Genomic DNA, 17,501 nt, shown 5'->3' on the forward strand with positions numbered 1-17,501 from the left:
ACAGGGAGATTTGGAAGAAGCACAATCAAGTTGCTAAAGCTTAACTATTTACTCAACTAGCAGATATAAGCAATATGCTTTCCTTCAGTTGTCAGAAGTCTTCAGATTTAAAAATCAGAATCAAGGAAAACTACTGCACTAAGTTCTCTTCAGTAATTACTTAGAATTTATTTTCATTTCTTTGCTTCAAGTGCAGTTCAAAAGCTCTTCCTTCTGTTCGTTTTTTTTCCCTTGGCCCTAATTATGATAAAAATCAATGCTGTGTTAATTACTTCTCTATTTAGCCACTTGTTCCGTTTTCTTTTAGTTTATTTCCAAATGTTGTCAACTTGCTACAAATAGTCTTAACAGACATTCCTTACCTGTTAGTTTCTCTTACATCTCAAACAGACAAGATACAATCTGAGAGCGTCAGAATGTATACATACCATTATTATCTCCCATCCCCAACAAAATAGCTTACTCTCACTCACTGTATCCAAGCCATCCAAATTACACTCAGAAATGCACAAGCAAAAAAAACGGGGAGGGGAATAAAATAAAAAAACCACAAAAGAAATGTTAGTTCCAACTGACAACTGGGAACTAAAGAGACCCATTTTTTTAAACAGCCATTTCTATAACCTTAATGTTGCTCAAAAGAAAACACTGTAAAGAAGTATTACTCTTTCACTTCAGGGAGCACAAACTGTACATCCTGTTTTCTAACAGAGATCTGACATTTGAAGGTCACTCCTGCTCTGCAGTGCTCTTTGGTATCCTACTACCTGCCTTCACCACACTCCTCAGTACTCACACTGGTCCTGCACTGCAGCATTTGACAAGGCACCCTCTCTGCTTTTCATTTCATTCTGACCAGTGACAAGCAGACAGAATCATAAAAAGAACATTGGAAAAAAAATAATCAAAACCCACAACCTAAACACACCTGGAGGAAAAAGCCCTTGGAAAGTGACTAAAACACCAGCAATAACTTGGAGCGTTTTGTTAAACTCCTCTAGTAAAACCCATGCTGGCTATTCAAAGGGCAATAGCCAGCTTGCCTACTATGCAGTCCCTGCAACAACAACAGAGGAGGAAACAACACAGAAGAACTTCAGGAAGAAATTCAGTAGCAGGGATTTCAAGAAACAGAATACTACCCCTGAAGGGCAAGACATAAGGTCATCATTTTTCCTTCAGTGGTATAAATATGCCACAACTTAACTGAACCTTCGAACTTAATTTTGGCAAATGCCTACAGAAAGGTGGGGGGCAGAATAAATGAATTTGTAAGTGTAAAATACTCTTAAAACCAGAAGAGACCCACCAAAACTAGCCCAGGTACCTAACAGATGCCAATGTTTTTAGGAAAAGAAAACAAACACGTAAGTATAGAACAAGTGGAGATCACAAATAAATAAATTGTAAGATCAGAGATCCAGTAGTTTTCACATTTCCAGAACTAAGTTAGTTTCATAATTCTCATGTTTTCCTTCTTAAAAGTATGCAATTCAGTATTCCAATAATTAAATCCAGTTGAGGGAATTATTTAATGAAAGTTAAAACTCAACGTGAGTAGACTAGCTATTCTCAGTTTCTCACACATCTGTTCCTGATGTGCTGATGCTACCTCAAATAAGCAATCTATGAGACACTGCACTATGTTTTTTCTTATACCAGCTGCTTTCTCTATTTCTACTGACAGTTCCATTAAGCTTCCCAGCTCCCAAGGGTGAGACACCTATTCCACACCCCTTGTGCTTAATCTGTGCAAATGTCACTTCTGAAAAAAATGTTTTTAAGCTCAAGGGGAACAAACCCAGAAAGGCTCCATGTCATTAGCCTCCTCTCTGGAACCTGAGGTCACACAGCTCATCCATCTTTAATTTTTAGTATATATAACATTTTCGTATCTGATCTCCTTACTTTCAAATGCTTTCTTCTTTTTAATCCATCTCCTACAGCACTAGTCCTCTTACACTTGCTGTGACAGTATAAAAAGCAGGATCAAATACATGGGAGAGATCCTCAGAACATGAGAAGGAAGACAGGTGGATTCATACCATCTATCTGATTCTAGAGAAAAGCTCCACATTCAACTGCCAACTTTTTTCATTAGTGAAAGGAGCAAGACTATCTGACATCTTGCTCAGCCCTTTTCCTCAAGGCTTTAATTTTTCCATTTAAAAACTAGCATAGAGAAAAGAGATGAAACCTAGTTATGAGGCTAACAGTTCAAAGCTGCTACAGTCTGCTTAGAAGGTCCAGATATTTTCCAAGGCTCGTACCTAAACTCAAGGTCTTCCACCAGACCCTCTGTGCCCAAGGAACATCCACCTAAGTCCCCTACCAGCTTTCACAGCCCTTTACAAAAAGTCATGCACAGGGAGACACTTCCAATACTTTTCCCACACTGGCAGGAGAACAGAGTGCTACTGGGAGCCCTGAGCTCTGTCTAGGTTTGAACAACCTGCCAGCCTTTAGTCCACAGAATAGCAACAATCCATTATGTATTAAGAGGATGTATTTTGGCCAACAACATTTAAATCACTGCACTGAATAAAATAAGCTACACCATACCTGCAACCTATCCTTTGCCATTCAGCCCAAGGGCTGTGAATTAATTCAGTAGCTGAACAACTAACACCAGTCTGAGCTCACAGGAACACAAGAAGTCCAGGCCACATAGCGCTAAGCACCCCAAAGCAGGGCTGTGGGCAGATGTCAATGCCAGCCACCAGAGACCATAACAAAACACTCCAGAGTGTCCCAATAGGCAGGTATCACCCGCCTACACCCTGTAAGCAGCACAGGGCACACAAGGACAAAAAGGCTGGAAAAGCACCGGATTACCAGAAAGCTGCAGAATGAAACTTGCAATTTGAACTTCTGACCCCCTGGAAAGGACAGAGCAGCTGAGTGAGGCTGTCATAACCAATAGCTTATCAACTGCTTAACATCTGCAACCGATTCTCATGTCTGTTTTCACAGCTCCTTATGACTACCAAGTCTAAATTGTTATCTTAACTAAAAAGGGTAAGAATACCACTGAAGTCATCATCATCCCAGCATAATTACATTTTCACCAGGGTTTTTACTATCAAAATATAACAACTAGGGGAGGGGGGGCATAACAAGTAGTCTTGTTCACTAGTTATTTAATGACAGAAGAACACTGAGGAATTAGTTGTGTTTTTTTCATTCAGGAGCAAAGCAACCCACCTACACAGAACCACCCCCAGGTCAGATGCCCCTCCCAGCTTTCACTGCTGGGGAAAATTACCAAACTTCCCCTAGTCAGCACAATTTGGGACTTGAGAGAACAAGGGGATATTTTGAAATAAGCTTCAAAAGCATGTTTAGACAGAAGAGCCCCCCCAGAGAGAAAGAGAGAGAAAAGAGGAAAAGAAAAATATGACCCACACGTTTTATCAACAACCACCAGATCCCTTCCATTTCACTATCTCAGTGATGATTAATTTACTTGGCACATTGAACTGCATTCCTTACTGGGTATTAAACAATAGCAGACATACTGTAGAAGCCTGGTAAGCATTAAATACAAAGTATACATAAACTTAACCGAACAGAACTTGAATCAACTATAGATGTAGTGTTTACAAACAGAATATGGACCCAGAGAAATGCCTTAGGATGTCCAAAAAAGCTTAAATAAACCAGAGAGAACATAAGCATTGGCAGCAGACGGGTAGAGATCGAAGGGAAATACAGTATGACTGCACAGTCAATTTAAAATAAATCCATGGAATTTTTGCAGAGATATACAACAGGAAGTAACTGTATTAGTAAAGATTAGCATCCTAAGTAAATAGTTGGGTTTTTTTCTCAGTATATATTATGAAAAGGACTGGCAAGCATAAGAAGCTTGTATTATGACTGTATGTCTAAAAAATGGAAGGAAAATGTTCAAGTATATCCGAAACTACTCTTAGTTTATTTTTAGAGAACCAGATTTCAAGTTGACATTTTTTCAATACTCAGAAGCTATTCTGTTGAAGCCAACTTTTTAAGAACAAGAACATATCAAAAGAAAGATACTGACTGTACTGTATTACAATAATGCAACCCAATGAGGTCCAAAGCATAACCACATCCCATCAACGGATATTATTGCATATATTTCCAATTAGCTGCCTAGAGTCAGCAAAGTTTTATAGAGGTTGTATCACAGTTCACTGACTTCTCTGCCAGACCTCCACAGCTCATCCTTGTTTTGCAAGGCCCTGTCCTCAGCAAGAATTATTGCCAGAAGCCAGCAACTCTTCAGTGTTATTTTCTAGTCCACAGCAAAAAACATAAAGGAATAAGAGGCCTCAAGATATAACAACCTTTCTGTAAACTAGAAGATTAATCTTTAGATCTGAAAACCTTGTCAAGGACAGCCACTTCTGGATCTCAGTTTTACACCAAGAAAAGAAATGTATCTATATTACACCTGGCAATGATTTAATGAGGAATGACGTGCTCATTTAGAGATCAAGCACCTCTTCCCCTAACCTCAGTGGTGTAAGCATCACATCCAAGGATTGCTCAAATTTTGTAAAGCAACTATGGTATTCTCAGATTAAAAATTAAACTTAAAAAAAACAAAACAAAACAAAACACCACTGTCACCATAAAATATGGTGTTAAAAGTTCAGAAAAGAGAACAGTTGTGCTACAACTTTTAGTAAGTATTTTATTTTTACTGAGCCATGTATTGCAAATCTGACAAGGATGCAAGCTCACTGACAGCTGTTTTTTTCCTGTTATATATTAAGGCCTGCTTGAAGTATTATTAATCAATATTTCTAACAAAAGAGACAAGTAAACAGGCAGAAACACATTTTCATCTCAGGTGTGCTTGTCTTCATCAATCTAGGTCATCAGAGTTATAATATCAATATATAAAGTTTCTGTATTCAAGAATATGGGTTCCTGATTTTTTTCTGGTAACACATGTTCATCCAGCTATTTTTGGCTTGTGGACATAAGTAAATTACTTACATAGTTTACATGGAAGAAAGAGATCATTACAAGAGCTGATTACTACCTGGTGAAAGAAACAAAAATTTTAAAGGTAATGTCCAGATAGAGAAAGACATCCAAATTATTCCAGGACACAGCAGTCCTCAAACCAATTCTTCATTCATCCCTCATTCCACACTGTACTTCTGATATAACTCACAGAGGGTATATTCTCTGTAACTGTTCTAGACACATACTATTATGATATATTCTAAGTGATTACATGGACTACTATATACTTTTGAGCAGACAAATGCTTTCTGAGCACATCTGTTTGGACAGTAATTTTTGTGCAAGTTGATGGAATAAAACATCTGTTTTTAAATTTGGTCTGTGTTTTTACTGTAGCATTTATAGCAGCTGTTATTTTTTACTTTCAAGATGCAGGTAATTTATCATGTAGGTTCTCAAAATTGAACCACATGAATGTTGGCATTTCTCCCAACTGCAAGTTTCATTTAAAATATTATTTCACTGACGGAACCTGTTCAACAAGTAATATTCATTTCACTCTCATAAATGGGGCTGGAAACTCAGCAATGTTACACTAATGCCATTTTTTGCAAGCTGCATATATTTTTAGTATATCTTTACATAGAAGAAAAAAAAAAGCAAAAGGCAAGTTAGGGCCTTGCTTTGAGAATTTTTTAAGTTCTGAATTTTATGTTTTCTTTTCTACTTGCTCTTCCTAGCTTTTGAATTTTATTTTATTTTTTAATCCATAGTCTAAAAGTTCCTTGTTGGACAGAATTAACATATCCAAGACCAGACAGTATTTTCTTTATGCATGATATGGAAGAAAATACAATACACCAAATAAAGATCTTGCTTGCAAGATCAGTATGCTGGCTCATTTCCGTATCTTCTCCACTCCAGCTAGTTCAAACAATGCTTTGCAGAAACCAGACCTTTCTTGTATGCTTCATCATCTTAGGATAGTTGGAACTTATCAGCTCTCTGTGCCAATACTTCACAGTTCAATAGGGTTTGCCTTAACTTTACTCTTAGACATATCAATTCATTGAAATGAGAAGTTTAAGTTTCTATGTTTGGTCTTTATCCAGACAGATTATATGAAGCCATCTTCACCACAGAGTGTCCTGTCAATACTATTTCTTAGAAACATATGCATGGAGTCCACAGAGTCCATCAGACGGTGGTTTCATCAATATGTTGTGAGACTTGCAGTGTATTAGCCATGATCCTTCTGAAAAAAGCATATTTAGTTATGTGAGCAACAACCACTTCCAGAGAAGTTCATGCATTAGGTTGCTGCTATACATACACATGGATTTCTAAAAACTGTTCTACAAAAATCCAGATCCTCATTGTTATAATCAAAAAATAAGTAACAACACTTAAAACCTTGAACAGGAAAACAGTTTCATCATCACATATGCTTGAATTCCCACATAAACAATTTTGTGTTTAAAAGGGCAAAGGTAAGCCTGGCACATTAATAAATATCCAGGTGGGCACTGTCAGTAACTTCCTCTGGCTGCTATTCGCATCAGCCATCTACCAGCCTGAAATGAGCTCTGCTACAGAAGGTGGCAGAGGAAAGAAAGCAAAACCAGAAAAATCCTCACTGCACTACACATTCTGCAATTCAGAAAACAGTAATTTCCTCTCTACTTCTTGTGTGCCATTCTTAATGACAGTATTAAAATTAATAAATAAGAGCAAATTATCTCACTTGGGCTTCAAATACTTCATTCTAAATTCACTTTATAGGATTTCCAGACTTTTATATTTTCTTTAAAGTGGTAGAAACCTATCCTTGTGTTGCCTTCATTTCAACATCTACCTCCTTCTCTCATCTGTTTCTTCCTTTTCCTTCTATCAGTCCTCCTCCAGAGGCTTTAAGTCTTTTTATTAACCTCTCCCACCATTTTATTTACAGCTCTTCTTTCCTCCCTTGTTCTATTGCCAAACTCTCCTTCCCTTGCATAATAAAAATATGAGAGTTTGATACAGGAACCCAACAATCACAAAATCACAGCCTACTAAAGAAATAATAAAAAAAACCCAAAAACATCATAAGGAGAGGATTTTGTGCCAGTTTAAAATGCTCCAATGCTTGCAGCAACAAATAATACATTCTTCGCTTCTCCATCTTGCCTACACATAGGCATTCTTTTCATTATCAAGTTCATTAACTTCCTTCTGACACCACTGATAAAAGCAGTATGGAGAAACCTGATGTAACTCTTCTTCAGTTCCCTGCCAGCTACATGTCCTCTCTTCCCCCGTTTTGCTTTTTTTTTTTCTTTCTTTACTTTTACACATTTAAGAATAATAATAGCAGAATGCCTCATCTTGCCTGCACTAAACTACTCTTTTACTAGGAAGACTTTCACCATATTCCAAAGGTAGAAAACCACACACTCCTCTTCTGGTGAGGTTAAACATACTACCCTGAATAGAATGCACAGGTTTTCCCACAGTGGTATGCATCCCTTACAGGAAAGCATCACCCTATCTCAATGAAAGATGTAGCAATCAAGACAGCTGTAAGTGGCAGTGTGAATGTGGTTCACAACTCTGTTCATAAGGTAAACACAGAAGCTTTATTCACACAGAGGCCCAACTTATATTTATGCACTTCCTCTAACTTTTACTATTGAATGACCTAGACAGGTTGTCCCATCACAGTTCTTAACTGTGCTCCAAGTCCATTCTCAAACAAATCAAATAATCATGATTGACTTATTAAAAAAAAATTTGGAACCTGATGAAAGGCACATTATATAAGGCACAACTCTTAATACTGCAACAGATAATCTCTACAAGGCTGTGCAGTTGAAGCAAAGCCATTTTCCAAGTCCCTAAGAAATATGTCCTTGATACATGAACTTGTAGGAGTAACTTATTCAAAAATCACAAAAAAAACATTAACTTAGGGATTTCAGCTCACAACCATCCAACTAACAGCCTAAGGTCTTTTCAGTCAAATACCTTAAGGAATCTGCAACTGCTGTACAATGCTCCTGAGAGGGTGCACCAGACTAAGAGATACACAATAGCAACCTCATTCAGCCTGTGGAAAGGTCCTTAAACAAGTACCAAGCATACAGCAATTAATAATACATTTTTTTGGCTTTGGAGTGTTTAGCAATTACCTAGATGGGGAAAAAAATTCCATAAAGCTTGCTTATGACATGAAAACCAGCTATCATCAGCAAACAGCAAGCTTTCCCATACTGTCAAAATAATATCATACATGTAGTGACAAAAAATGTCATCATTACAAGATAGAGAATTTACCTGGAAAAGCACTGACTCATAAAAATTTAGGGTAAGGAAAAGTTACTGATTACTTTGTCCAAGTAATTCTTCTGACTAATTATCAAGTTTCCTTGACTGTATTTTTAAAATTAATGTCTCTTGTAACAAAACTACTGCTCTTACCCCCTTAAAAACAGGGTATGCACACGTCATGAGAAAGCTCAAGAAGCATCACTGGGGATATGCAAAAACATGCTAAATGTGGAGAGAGCATATTGCAGGCAGACAGCTGCTCCAGCACTCCTTTTCGTCACCTTCCCATCCAAAAAAGGACAGTTAAGTGCTACTCTTCATTTTGACACTTCTGGCACTCGTTTTCATAGTACTATGCCATATGTTACCAGCTCAAGAAGTATAACGGATATCAGGAGAAAATGGCATAACAAGCACCAGGGCCTTGTGCCACTGGCTTAAGGAAAGCAAGTAGGAAATAACAAGAGTGTGGGCATGAACATACCTGTCTGGAGAACCCAGGCAGCATCAGGGAACATTTGGTCTCAGTGTTGTGTGCAATCAGACTAACACTTAGACTTACAAAGTCTAACAAAAGTTACAAAGTCTTACAAAAATTAACAACCTAGTTTTCAAAAAAATAAGGATTGAGACCTAGAAAGCTAATAGTCTTTGAACTTTTTAAGCAGGGAATACTCTGAGGACATGGGATGGATTACCCCTGTATTTGATTCCCCAATGCAACCTCAGCAGTAATCATACACAGTTCTGTTGTCCGTAAGTGATGAAAAACATTGAAATACCAAATAATAATCAGAACTGTCACACATTATTAAAATTACTGAGAGATGTGACTTGCAGTAAGAAAACTCCATTGACGTGGATACTCCAAATACAGACAAAAGATAACCTAGCCTGCCCAAAAAGACTGCACAAAGAAATTTGATTAGAGGTATCTTCAGTCCCATACACAACCAGCATAATGAGATGCAGTGAAAAGCTGACATTTACTAACAACAGGCAATTTTAAAGTAGTGATTATAGCTGGGCAAATTGTTCCCATAGCTATGCTGAAGAATCCTCTAACACTGAAAGAAAAATTCTTAGGTAGATAACCAAAGACAAATACAAATCTAGGTGGAACAGAAACCAAGACAAATTCTATGGTTTGTGCTACAGAACTGGGTAGGTAAGGACCTACAGTCATCAACTCTAATTAACTACTAATTAAATGTAATTTTAGAAAGAACTGTAGTAGGATTTAGATAGTATTTACTGAAACACTTTTTACATGCAACAGTTAAATACCAGGCAAACTTTGCCTCCCTGGATTAGGTTCCAAAAAGTAATCGAACATCTTGGTAAGATATCCACAAAAGCCTACAATATCTAAAGCATAATGTCAAGATAGTTGAAAACAAAGTTGTGGAAGCATATTAAGACCAAAGAAACAGGCTCAGCATTTTCACTTGAAGCAAATTCAATTATTTTTTGTTTCATCTTTCATTTTAGCACGTATTTAACAAATATGATTTTTACATTAAAAAACAATATGAGCTAGCAATAGCAACATCTAGGTAAGACTCAGTAAGTGCTTCAATGTTAGTGCCAGCTGCCACTTCTTTTCACTGTCTGAAAGCTAAGTGTGACATCTGGGTGAAAGGAAGACCGTGCTCTGTTTTGCCTGTCACTTCATTCCCTCTGGTACAAGACTGCTGCTCAGCCCTGAAGTGTACTTGCAAATCCCAAATATACTGCCTGAGTGAAAAATCCCAAGTCTCATTTGTTTTAAACAGATTTTTCCTACATTATCACCCAGCGGCTTACGCATTGTTACACATTTTATTAATTTATCCTGTGCACAGGCATAAGCAGCCTGACACCCTGTGACACCACCAGCTGAAGAACAAAGAACTTGGTTACCTGCCTGGGGACAAGAAAAAAAGTCTGTGGCAGTTCTCCAGCCAGAATTCACATTTCCACAGTGCAAATGAATTCCTTAAGCCCAAGACCATCCTTCTCAACTTCACTCTGAGGTCTAAAGTTGTCTTCCGAATGTTTCTTGTAAGAATCACAGATGGGCAGAGAATGATGTATTCCTCAGCCTCCCTATTACCATGTTAAGATTATTTCTCAGACTTCCCTGTTTGAACAGCCTTCTTCATTTTCCCAACAGAGCTGGTTAAGAGAAAATAGCAAAAGCTATTCAAACTATATCAATCAGTTCATTATTAAACCAGTTAGGTCTAATCAACCACTAACAAAACAAGGACAGAGTGCATCTTAACTGAAAGTCCTAATTTTCCTACAAATACATCAGGGATATACATTTAAAGAGACCACTTATTTTTTTCCTTTTGCTGTTTTGGTTTTTTTTAGGTGAGTAGAGGAAAAAGTTTCAACAGCAAAAAGTGAAGAGAGGAGGGAAAACAGAAAACTTACATGGCCTGAAGATGCAGCAGGGCAGGTTCAGATTGGATTGCAGGAAGAATTTCTATACTGAAGGAGTCATCAGGCAGTGGAACAGGCTGTCCAGAGAGGTGGTTGAATCACCATCCCTGGAGGTATTCAAGAGCCATTTAGATTTGGTACTTCAGGACATGCTCTAGTGGCCAAGGCTGTGGTTTTGTGTGGGGTTTATGGTGGTTTGGGGCTTTTTTGTGTTGATGGTTGGACTCTGTGATCTTAAGAGGTCCTTTCCAACCATGACAATTCTGTGATTTGAATGCGATTATTTTTGTTACATAGACTTCAGGATTTGGGGGGGGGGGAATACTACTGCCTTAATTCAAAACACACTTTATTAACAATTGATTTTTTGACATTTTAAATTCCAAATTTATGTGAAACTATTAGATACATCTTAATTTCAATTACGTAAAATATTGGACTCCTGAGTGTTCAGCACACAAATTATCCTGTCCATTTGTTCAACAGAACTAAAACACATTGCTTTAAGCAGTGGTCTTCCTTTCCACATTGCCTCCTACTACAAACAGAATCTATATGTGAAGAGACAACACAGTTTCTAATAAAACCTATTTGCAAGCAAAATATTTAATAGAATGTTATCCCAGTATTATCAAAATGCCTTGAAAGTGTAAAGTGTTTCTACAATTCCTAATAAAATATAATAAAGGTTCCAAAATTTAAGGAGCAGATTTCCAAGAACAGAAGAAAGAGAGAAGGCTGCATCTAGAGCTCCTTAAAATAGCATCTCCCTCTTTCCAAACTCTGCAAATAAATTCTGGAAGATATTACAACACTACACAAAGCCCTGTATAGATATGCCAGAAACACACTAAAAGATACCCAGTGGAGGTCTTGGTGACTTGGTCTGACTCAAGTCAGACTTGGTCTGACTCAAGAACATGACAAGTTCCCATTGCAGCAAACTTCACAAATATTAAATAATCACATGGCTATATTCTCCTTTTCAGATACTGTCTACTGTTGAAAAGATAACAGTATGGTTTATTCTACATTAAAAAAGCAGTTTCTTTCTCTGGACAGACTTCTCTTCCAGGTTGTATAGCTATACCTATACAGTAACCATCCACTCATTTTTTACTCTGGAAAAAGGCCACAGATCATTGAAAGGACAACTTGACTGGTACCATTGAAGAATTAGCAATTACTAGAGGTGTTAACAACCTCAACAGTCCACAACCAGATGTGTCAATCTCAGAATCTGCAAAAGACAGGCTAGCTAATTTAGAAGAGGAGGGGGCATGGGACTATTACTGAATTTGGAGTATCTTCATCAATTCCTCTCCTAAGAGGCCACAATCTTTCCAGAATATATATAAAATGGGGGGGGGAATTATTTGCAGATTTTTGTAGGTGCTATCATACAAATGTGTTGATGTATTTTGTCAACATATTTAGAAAACAACCCTCCTGTAACAGCTACAGTCAGAGCAGCATAACTTCTGGGAGCCAAAGAAGTCAGCCCCTGAAACAGCACATGGAACTGAGTCTGCTGGTTCTCCTGACATTATCCTAGCTGCTGTTTGGGACACTGGAAATAAGGAAGGGTCTTTCTGTGGTGGCAGCAGATTGCAACTGTTATCTGCAACTACATGAGCAAAGAGACCACGCCACAGCATTGTGAAGTCCACTAACAAGAGCACAAAAAAGTCCCTAAATTGCCCCAAAGTACATTTTTTGTTGACATCCAAGGAACGCAGCTAACCCTCCAAAGAAGTCTGGTGGTGTCAAAGCACATCAGGCACAATTCATGCAGACTGGTAAAACAATATATTTCTCAACTGAGAGAAGCAACAGGAATAGGCCAAAGAAATGCTTTAGAAAATACCCAGGCTTTAGAATAATTTGCACAGAGCAGTTCAGCTCAGAAAACCAACAACACCCATGAGCTGGAGATCCGTTTGTTGTTGTTACAAATCCAAATGTAAGCCCCAGCCCAAATGCAGATGATCCAGGGGCTTATACATGCTTGCAGGACAAAACCCTAGAAGCACCAGTACTAAAAATATTTTCACAGAGAAAGTGAAGAGGGAGAGGCAGAGAACACATCAATTTCACACTACCTTGGACAAATGGAGTTTTAAGACTTTTTACATTTTACCTATCTATTCAAAAACAGGACAGTAATGCCACAGGCAACAAGTGTTTCATTAATATCTAATTAACCCACGCAAAATAGGTTCTGCATGACATGAGATGATTCTACAGAGACATATTTGTTCATCAAACCCACACGACTCCCATTTAAAATACAAGCTACTACTGTCCCACACATGTAAAACAAGTAAATCCCAATGGAAATGCTTTGTAATAATACTTCAATTCTGATAACATAATTATTTGTAATTTCATAGTAAAGACAGTCAGATGTCCCTATGTCTCAGACCAGATACAACTGTTCTTATGTCAGTGTCTGTGCTTTAGATTACGTTCCATTCTCTTTATTCATACCTGTGTAAATCCACAGAAAATTACCTTAGCGGAGACACTCTAGATGCCCAGGCCCTCCGACACCTTTATTGCACAACTGCCTCAAAACAACCAAAAAAAAAGCAGTGTTTCCTTCTGTTTGTTATAAAGGTGAAGAAGCAACTCACTCATCTCCTAATCAGATTGATCCTATGCCTGCTACAGCAGAATAGATTTCCTTAGTAAGAGACAGCAAACACTCAGAAGTTCTTAAAGTAATTCAACTCTCCAAACGGACTGAATTTGAGGCCTTTGATTACTTCAGTTAATGCTTATAAAGGCAATATTAGCTTCAGTATTCATACTCATTTGCCTCATCCAAAATAAGATTACCTTGCATCCATCTGTTAAAGGACACTAATTTATTATAATTCAAACAATAATTTCCTTAGACTTGTTAGAGACTCCTCTGCATAATAAGTGTTGGATAACCTAGGAAAACCTTTCAACTTCAATACCACGTGGCCTACACTAACATTAAACACATTTGAATTATTTAGGCCAATGAATAAAGAACTTTAAAGAAGAGCATTCCAAACCTATGACCACTGAACTCTGTCAGTTTTCACTTTCTTTCTCCATTTTATTTATATTCACGCCATCTGGCTGTATTGATCACGTGGTTAAACAACCTCGTGTTTTTTCAGACCAAGTAAATTCAAAACTAATTTGTACTATCATTCAGCAATACATACACTCCTGATTCACTTGCAGGCGCCACCTACAAAATCACATACCAATTGTTACAGACTGAGCTCCAATTCACAGAAAACAGACTCCATGACAAATATTCAGAAGGCCAAATGACAACGACGCTTGAACCCATGGGTGACTACTCATTTATTGGATGTTATAATAAAAGCAACTTTTGTGAGCTTCAAGTTTCATCTATTCTGTTAAGAACTTTTATCAGATTCCCCATCCCAAACAACTGATTTGAACACTGGCAAACTAAACTTAATTAACATAAGAGTTCTGTGTCATCATAAACCACTTGCTCAAACAGCCATATTTAAAAAAAAATAAAATTGGCAGTTGACAAAGCAAAATAAAGCAGCATTAAAAAGACTGCTCAAAATAAACAGACATTAATTTCTGAGTGCTATGGTAGAACTGCTTAAGTGACTTCTTTTTTTTTCATTTATGTTTTCAGATAAAAGTTTCTTGGACATACACAGATTACATTTGCTATGTCAAGCTGTCAGCCTTATAAAAGATTTGATCTGTTCCCAAATACAACAATTCTAGACCCAAAGATTTATAAGCAATGACCTCTATTTTGAAGTTTAATCAGATAATGTAACAGAGACCCTTAAACTTCTGCACTGTAAAAAAAGCTCCTGTTTGTACAAAAAGAGATGGAGATGTCAGGGAAAAAACAGGGAGGGTGGGCTTTTAATTTTCAGTCATGCATTTTAGTCCTATGCTTTAGGTGTCAAAACATGTTTATTTGTTTTTTAAACAAAACTACAGGAGGACTGCATAAATCAACAGATAGAAGTCCAATGTGAATCTAGCACAGAAGTGCAGTAACCAAGTCACAGTAAATCATCTTCTCTCCATCTGCAATGAAGCAGTTTTATGGAGTTTATAGTTTTATGGAGACGAGTGTCTACCCAAATCACACCAGACATATTCATTATCACTCACAGCTGATGCACCTATGCATGTCCTCCAGTGCATGGAATTTGATCAGCTCCTGAAACTTTTCAGGAAGTACAGCTACAGTAGTCCTACCACTGATTTAGCCCTGCACCAGTCAGCATCCTAGCATGATTGGCATTTGTGTATTTTAACTCTGCCACTTATAAATGCTTTAAAATTTCTGTCAGAACATCAAGGTCCCAGCCACTCCCATGTTCCCACAGCTTGGGATCACTTAATATAAGCAGCAGCAAGTTTTGGTAGATTTGGGGTTTTGTTGTTCTATAAAGGTTTGTGCAGAGGTGTAACTAGTCCTGTAAACGTTCTCTATAGCATTTGCTTCTCTTCAAAACTACCCTTGTGATGCCTTACACTAAAAAGTCAAGCTTTAGATACTCATCCTCCTCCACCCACTAACGGGAAAGAGTTTAATTTGGTTTCAACAGACCCCACTACAGCAATATTAATTCCAGTTTAGCTTCAACCCTGTAAAAAATTTTGGACTGAGACACTAGATTCAAAACCAGACCTTCCCTGAGACTCTCATAGATGCACATCAGCCTGTCCACACCCAACAAATTGCAGGACCAGGGCCTGTCACTGTATCAACATAAAGCAGGATATGTCAAACAGGAATGACATAGCAACAGAGAGATCTTATTATACACACAGGTAACTCTTTCAGCTGTCCCACCCTGTAGTAAAAAAAAAACAACCAAACAAACCAACAAATCAATAGAAACTATCAAAAGCCTGACATTTTTCCCATGAAGGCTCTCACCCGGTTTTTCATACTTCAGTTACGCGAGATAACTTCACAGAAGAATGAGACTAACACGAAAAGGGGCTTTAAAAAGACACAGAGGTGTGGTACTTAAAGACAGGGTTTAGGGTGGGCTCGGCAGTGTGACAGGCTAACGGCTGGACTTGCCGATCTTAAAGGCCTTTTCCAACCCAAAGGCTCCTGTCTGCACTCCGATGGCCCCTCAGGCAACAGAAGGTGCGGCGCTATCCCCCCCCGGCCCCCGCCCGCACCTGCCGCGGCAGCAACGCGGGCCCCGCTCCGGCGCTGCCCCGCGCCCGCCAACCCCACCCCGGGCCGGCCCCCCCGCCCCGCCCCGCCCCGTCCTCCTGCCCAGCTGCTCCTTCGGCTGGGAAAACAAACGAGTTAAACAAAACGAAGGGCAGCGGGCGCGGAGGGGAAGGGAGCCCGGCCTCGAACAGGGCCGGCGGCACAGCCCGGCCCGCCCGCCCGCGGCAGCCCGGGGAGGGGTCGGGGCGGGGCGGCGGCTCCAGCTGCCCGGGCACCATCTTGGGGGCGGCTGGGGGGCGAGGACGCGGCCCCGCGGCAGCCCGGGGGCCGGGCGGGCGGTTTACCTGCTCTGCCAGCCCTGCAGGAGGTTGGTGTATTTGCTGAGCGTCCCTTCCAGCACCGGCTCCCGCCGCCTGCCGCCTCCGGGCGCCTGCGCGCCCCCCGGGCTGGCCGCCGCCGAGCCGGGGCTGCCGCCTCCATCCAGCCTCCCCGCGGCCGCCGCCCGGCCCGGCAGCCCGCGGCTGGCGGAGGAGGACGAGGGAGACGAGCCGGCAGACGTGGGGCGGCTGCTGCTGCGGCTGCTGCTGTTGCTGCCGCCGCCGCCGCCCTCGCTCGCCGCTGCCGCCTTCTCCATGGAGCCCCGCGGCGGAGCCTCCCAGCCCGCTCCGGCCGCGGCTGCCCACCGAGCCCGGCAAAGCCCTGACTCACAGGCGGCGCGGAGAGGGGCGGCGCCCGGGGGAGAAGGGGCCGGGCCGCGCCGGGCGAGGGAGCTGCCGCGCCGCCTCCCCGCGGCTGGCCGAGGGCAGTTGGGCGGCGGCCGGTGCTTCGCGGCTCGGCCGGTCCCGCCCGCCGCCCCCCCCCCGCGGCCGCTCCGCCCGCCCGAGCCCGCGGCGGGGCGGTGGCCTGGCGGCGGGTGCGGGCCGCTCGCCCCGGGAGGCGCGAAGGGCCCGGGCGGGTGCCGCGCCCTCACGGACACACACACGGGGAGGGGACCCCGAAGGAGGGAGAGCCCGGGACGTGGGGCGCGGGCCGGACGTGCAGACCCCCCGTTAGGCGCAGGGGCTGGTGACGCTGGGAAGGGCTGCTCTGTGAGCGCGTTGCCAGGCCCTGGCGCCTGTGGCGGGCCGGGCTGGGCAGGCACCCCTGAGGCCTCGCACGCGCACCCCATGGCACGCGCGCACTCCCCATGACACGCACACCCCCATGACACACGCACTCCCCATGACGCACGCACACCCCCATGACACGGACCCCATGACACACGCGCACCCCATGACACACGCACCCCATGGCACGCGCACCCCATGACACACACGCACACCCCCATGACACGCGCACCCCATGACACACGCGCACCCCATGACACGCACTCCCCATGACACACGCACTCCCCATGACACGCACACCCCCATGGCACGCACACCCCATGGCACGCACACGTATGAGGCGCCAGGAGAGCAGGGGCTGCGTGCTGGGTGTACACACAAACACCAGCAGCGAGGAGGATGCCCAGGCTGTGAAGCGCATGAGGGATCCTCACAAAAGCGGTGCCCGCCAGAGCATAGCGCTGCGGGGGGGATTGCTCGGTACAGGCTGATGCACATCGCTGCCCGCT

The 17,501-nt window shown here is 41.5% G+C and overlaps 1 protein-coding gene across 1 annotated transcript in view; it reads right to left on the minus strand.

Moving 5' to 3' along the window:
* The window catches only part of OSBPL10 (oxysterol binding protein like 10), a 115,030-nt gene extending 98,452 nt beyond the window's left edge, over positions 1-16,578 (minus strand). Inside the window, exon 1 of the mRNA XM_051612895.1 lies at positions 16,231-16,578. Coding sequence (XP_051468855.1) covers positions 16,231-16,520 — 290 coding nt within the window. The 5' untranslated portion in view covers positions 16,521-16,578. The remainder of the gene's footprint in view (positions 1-16,230) is intronic.
* Between the last annotated feature and the right edge of the window lie 923 nt (positions 16,579-17,501).

This window comes from Apus apus, chromosome 2, assembly GCF_020740795.1.
Source record: "Apus apus isolate bApuApu2 chromosome 2, bApuApu2.pri.cur, whole genome shotgun sequence".
Classification (NCBI taxonomy): Eukaryota; Metazoa; Chordata; class Aves; order Apodiformes; family Apodidae; genus Apus; species Apus apus.